At 35.6% G+C, this 6,000-nt stretch overlaps 1 protein-coding gene and 1 long non-coding RNA gene across 2 annotated transcripts in view; one reads left to right on the forward strand and one right to left on the reverse strand.

Annotated features, from left to right (window-relative positions):
- The window catches only part of LOC106868570 (BRCA1-associated protein), a 63,205-nt gene extending 58,738 nt beyond the window's left edge, over positions 1 to 4,467 (forward strand). Inside the window, exon 15 of the mRNA XM_014913892.2 lies at positions 4,059 to 4,467. Coding sequence (XP_014769378.1) covers positions 4,059 to 4,253 — 195 coding nt within the window. The 3' untranslated portion in view covers positions 4,254 to 4,467. The remainder of the gene's footprint in view (positions 1 to 4,058) is intronic.
- Positions 1 to 6,000, reverse strand: part of LOC106868571 (uncharacterized) — a 76,447-nt gene that overhangs the window by 58,171 nt on the left and 12,276 nt on the right. The gene's annotated exons all lie outside the window — the stretch shown is intronic.

The following is a 6,000-nucleotide window of genomic DNA, read 5'->3' on the forward strand; positions in this document are numbered from 1 at the left end:
AAGGGCATCCAGCTGTAGAAACTGCCAAATCAGATTGGAGCCTGGTGTTGCCATCCGGTTTCACCAGTCCTCAGTCAAATCGTCCAACCCATGCTAGCATGGAAAGCGGACGTTAAATGATGATGATAATGATATCACTCCACTCTATTCCACCAGTATTTGTATTATACTTGAAAAATTTTACAAGTTCAGCCGTTATTTGCAGATAGAATGATAAATTTTCTTAGTTTGTTCAGTGTGAATTAAGCTCAGTCATAGCCATGTGATTAAGAAGTTTGCCTTGCAACCACATAGTTCTGGTGGGTTTAATCCCACTGTGTGGCACCTAGAAAAAATGCCTTCTACTTGGGTTGATGAATAACTTCATCATCATTATAACATCCACTTTTCCGTGCTTACATGAGTCAGAGGCAGATTTCTTGTGGCCAGCTGCCCTTCCTGCCACCAGTCCTCAATTGTTTCATAACAAGATGATATCTGTGCATGACTGGACATGGAAGATTGGAAATGACTGGTCTTGGAAGATTGGAAACGAATGACACAGCTTGTATAGTATTGTTTACAAGTGTCACACAATGTCAAGATGAAGATATGCACACACATACATATGTACACACACACATGCACACGTACACACACACACACACACCGCTACTAATCCCGTTTACAAGACTTTGATTAGCCTGTGGCTGTAGTAGCAGATACCCAAGGTAGTATGCTATGAGTTGGAATCCAAAACTGTGGGGTTGGGAAGCAAGTGGAATATGTTTCAAGGAAACTGTAGAAGCATGCTCTGTCTATGTGTGTGTGTGTGTATTGATTTGTTGAGTTGGTTAGGTCTGTCCAGAGTTGCCTCTCTTCAGTATTTCCCATTGATAATGGTTAAGAAGCTAGAAACATCGATGTCTTGGAATCTGACAGGTGGCAGCACTGGACAGATATGGTGTTTTTACACCTCTTTTTACTATAAGAGAGAATTTTTCTCCATGGTAACTGCAATGAATTTACTTTTAGCAATTGAAATATATCACAAATATATGTTAGCTAACCTAAAGTTCACTTATGTCTAAACACTGCTTGGCACTGATATTACTGTTATATATACACACATACACACACACATATATCAGGTAGGCTTCTTTCAGTTTCCATCTGCTAAATCCACTCACAAAGCTTTTTATCAACCCAAGGCTGTAATAGAAGACACTTGCCCAAAGTACTGTGCAGTGAAACTTAAACCAAAACCATGTAGTCAGGAAGCACACTTCTTAACACACAGCCGTGCCTGCACCTCTGCCGATTAAAATAAATACCAGTCCAGGATGAGTTGAAATTCTGTCCAGTCATCAAAAGATGGTAACATTCTTGTCAGAAGTTGTGAGTTGACAGATAGCATCAATAATTTGGAAAAAAGAAAAAAAAAAATCAATGGAAATGTAGCTTCCCTGGTTCCATTGGGAGAGCAACTGTCACCATCTCTTGAATATGAATACATATGTGCTTTAACCACCATTGTTTTTAAAGTTTGAGTTTTATTCACAAATGCTTTATTTTCTCCTCCTTCAATAAGTAGTGTCACATTTTTCTTGTTTCTTTTTGTGAAACATCCATTCATTCATCTCTAAACAAATTTACTTTTGTCACTTGTCAATTCTAATGGATAATAATATTTGGATAGAAGTTCTAGTTGTTTATGTTTGCATCATCATCATGGTCACTATGGTCATCGATGTCATTATCATCATCATCATCATCATCACCATCACCACCACCACCACCACCACCACCACCACCACCACCACCATCATCATCATTATTAACTTAGAGAAGAAATTACATTACAAAGACAACACATGTGTTAAATTAGGACTTTAAACTCATGCATAATTGTTTGTTTTGTTTTTTTCTCACTGCACAAAGTTACATGTCAATCAGTTTCCCATGTGTGTATATATAAATTTTGATTTGTTTTGGCACTTGACTTTGTTGATAGCATTGTATTTGTTTCTGACATTAGTCTCTGTTCTTAATAAAACTTTAAAATGATTGTGTTTTAAAGGTCGTTCATTTCTATCTTTGAGTAAAGTATATTAATCTATTAGCTGGTGGAGGTGGGTGAAGGTACTCTTAAGTACTGTTGTAATTTTGTGACAGTAGGCTTCTGATGAGAAAACATTATAGAAATATACCAAGATATTGTAATTCAAATATTCTATTTCCAGCATTAAAGAACTGATATAAAATACTTATTTCTGCACACTACTGCTGAATTACTTTAAAACTATGTCAAACTTTGCAACATTTAAACTACTAGTGTGTATAGCATTAGTAATGTGTATACAAATGTGGAATGGTATTAGCTTTGATATTTTATCTCAGAGAAGCCTCTCAAAAAGACTTGTATGATAAAAAGTCAGGGCTTTGTCCAGAGCATTGGTGGATCATCAGAGACAGTATTTCAACCTGGTTTGGTCTCCTCAATGACAAAGACATGATGAGCTAAGCTGAAATGCTTGTTCTCGTATATAGAAATCAATAAAGTAAACATTCACTGATATGTGGAATGTTAGCCATGCTAGAGTTAAATTAATAGACTCCCTTAAAACAGCTTTAGATTGCAATATCAGTGTGTATAATATTTATAATGTTTAAGCTATGTATTACAGCAGTAGCTGTAATATTTTGGCTCGGAGAAATTTCTCTGTGAAGTTGTGAGTTAAATACACCAAATTCATGTGATTGGACTTGAACATATAGACCTAGTGAATGAAGTACAGTAGCTACTCCAATGAAGTAGAATAGTGCCACAATGTACTGTAGATTTAAAATGCAATATATCAATATATTGATTATGTATATATATAGCAATCATGGCTGGACAGTCAAAATGTTAACTTTGCAACCATCTGGTTTTAATTTTGGTCTCATTTCATGATACCTTGAGTAAGTGTCTTCTATTATAGGTGGACCAATGTCTTCTGAATGAAATGTAGCAAATGAAAATTATATTGAAACCTGTTCTGTGTGTGTTTACACTTATATTTCCTAAAAAGCAGTACTCTTGTTACAACTGATTTATCTAACTAGGAAAGCACTCATTAACCTAAGTAAGTTGTATCTGCAAGATAAAATGAATTTGTTGACCAAAAATATCTTAACATTATGTAACTGTGTCACAACACTATCTTTGCTTATGACTGTCATTTGTCAAATAAATAAGCTGACTGAAGGAGTAACCTAGTGATCTTACTGTAAAGAAGGACAAACATAAATTGGCTACTGGTGACAAGTTAAATCTCTTGGACTATCAAGTTCATCTTTCATGTCTTTGTCAGACAAATAGAAACTTGTGATCTCAGAAATTCAGGCAATTAACCATTATTGATGGTGAGAAGTAGAAAAGTGAAATGAAAAATATTATATTCTTTAATTTTAGAAATCATTTCTTGAAATATAAAGTGTTTTTTGTTACATAAGAATATGAAGCAGAGTGACTAGCTTTAAATGGTTATTTCAAGGTGAGCTTACAACTATAAGGCTGTGTGTGTGAGTGACTCTATGCTAGATGGATTGTTTTGTTTGACCTTGTTTAATTGGTTTAGATTAGATGTCACTTTTTTTTTTCCAGTCAACTGGTCAATGACTAGAAAGACATTTAACTTACATATAACAAATATATATTTAGATTTCAAGGACTGGCCTTCCACCTGTTCCTCTTCTCCTTCCTCCTCCTCCTCTTCCTCCTCCTAATCATCATCATCATCATTGCCATTACTATTACTGCCACATTCATTTTTGAGTTCATTTCCCCGTGTTGCATATCATCTTTCATCATGATTGCATCATTTTGAATGTGAACTCCAACATCTTGAGGTTGACCTTAAACATCCTCCCCACCATCTCTTCCTTAGTTTTCTAACGATATTTTCTGTTGTCACACTTCATTGCCATGCAACTTCACACTCCCTATGGCTATAAAATAGTTAAAAAAAAAAATAGTAAAGAAAAGTTGTTATTGCTAATTTAAAAAGTAATCCTTTTTTTGGTTTGCCTTTCAGGAAATTCAGGAGTTACAAGAGCAGTTGCGTGATATGATGTTCCATTTAGAAGCACAACAAAAGCTTACTCGACAAGAAGGGCTTGAGGAAATATCTCAAGAAGAAATACAAGGAGGACAGGTAATTGTTGGTGCTTCTAGGACCACTAATTCTGTTTTAGGAAATTCTCGTCGCAGCAGACAAAGAAAGCATTGATATTAAAATTGTCAATTTGCATTCACTATCAAAAAACGAATCCACTGTATATTGAAAATTAAAAATTTTATCTATATATTCCAATACAAACAATTTAATGTTGTCCATTATAATTTCATTTTTAAATATTATTGGAAAATATCTTGCAAAGCTTTGTAGCTAAGTTTATTATAATGTATTAAAAGATTAAAATATCAATAAAATAATGACTTCACTTATTCATTTGAAATTCTTGAAACTTTTCATTTGTTTGCTTAACTCTTCAACATTTTGATTATTCTGTCATATATATTGCTTATCTATTCATCATCATCTTCATCATCATCCTTTAATGTCCGTTTTCCATGCTGGCATGGGTTGGATGGTTTGACCAGAGCTAGCAAGAAGAGTTGCATCAAGTTCCAGTCTGATTTGGCTTGGTTTCTATGGCTGGATGCCCTTCCTAATGCCAACCACTTCACAGTGTGTGCTGGGATGCTATTAGCATGGTACTGGCATGAGCACTTTTATGTAGCACCAGCATAAGTACTTATGTGGCACCAGCACAGGATTCTTGCAGGCCAAAATTCATTCATTCATTTATTTATTTATTTTTATTATTATTATTGCCTTTGCACAGCTTCTAATGCTGGAGATGTACTACGGTGTCAGCTGTTCACTATCAGTGAACTGAGGTAACACCTCTTATTTTTCAAGCACCTTCTGGAGTATTCAAGCAGTTCCAAGCAGTGCTGTTTTCTGCAAGTGCTCCACCCTTATTGCAGCCCCTATTTGTTCCACATACTTCTCAAGATTTTTACTCACTATTCTCAGGGCTCCAACAATTATTGGTACCACTACCACCATTTTCATTGACCACAACTGCTTTACCCCCCAAGCTAACCTGTCATACCTATCAACTTTTCTTTCTTCCTTATCACATACCTTGTTGTCAGCTGGGCATGCTATATCTATGATCCTGCTTAGTTTGATTTCTTTCTCAATTAAGACTCTGTCTGGCTTCCTATTATCTATCTCATGGTCGCACTGAATCATAAAATCATTATTATTATTATTCATAGTGTTCATTCAAGATTATATACAAATGTGGGTGGCAATATCCACCTCACTCTTTACCAAAACCAACTACAGAGAGGGGGCTGTAGAAATGAAATAAGCTAAAAGTAACACTAATGATGACTCCCCCCAGAATGGCTACAGGCAATGATTTAAACAGGTAAAAAGAGTAAGAGTCATTTATATCTAAATAAGTGGTTTGGCAAAGGTTTTGATACATTTTCTGACTTACCGCTTTTGAACCATAAGCTAACCATTTAAACTGACCCCTCAGTATATAACTTCTTAATCTCTCTCAGCCTTTGTTCCTCCTTAATTCTTCATGTAATTTTGCTAAGATAATTTCTTGTCTCTTTGCATGTTTAATTTCTCATCCGTTATGAACACTTTAAATGAATATTATTTACCAATTGCTAGTTTCGTAAGCCAATTTAATTTCCTAATATCTCTCTCTTTGTTCCTCCTAAATTCTTCATGGAATTTTGCTAAGCTGAAAATCTGCCTCATACCATCTCCCCAAATTAGACCTTGCTTGTTTGTGGTGCGCCCGCCCTTTCCCACCCCACCACCAATACTGGATATCTCTGTCTCTATCTCTCTCTCTCTCCCTCCTCCCACCATCTACACCAGATATCTCTCTCTCCTCCCACCACCATTACCAGATATCTCTTCTCTCAACCCTGCTCTTCAC

This window comes from Octopus bimaculoides, chromosome 1 (genome assembly GCF_001194135.2).
Source record: "Octopus bimaculoides isolate UCB-OBI-ISO-001 chromosome 1, ASM119413v2, whole genome shotgun sequence".
Classification (NCBI taxonomy): Eukaryota; Metazoa; Mollusca; class Cephalopoda; order Octopoda; family Octopodidae; genus Octopus; species Octopus bimaculoides.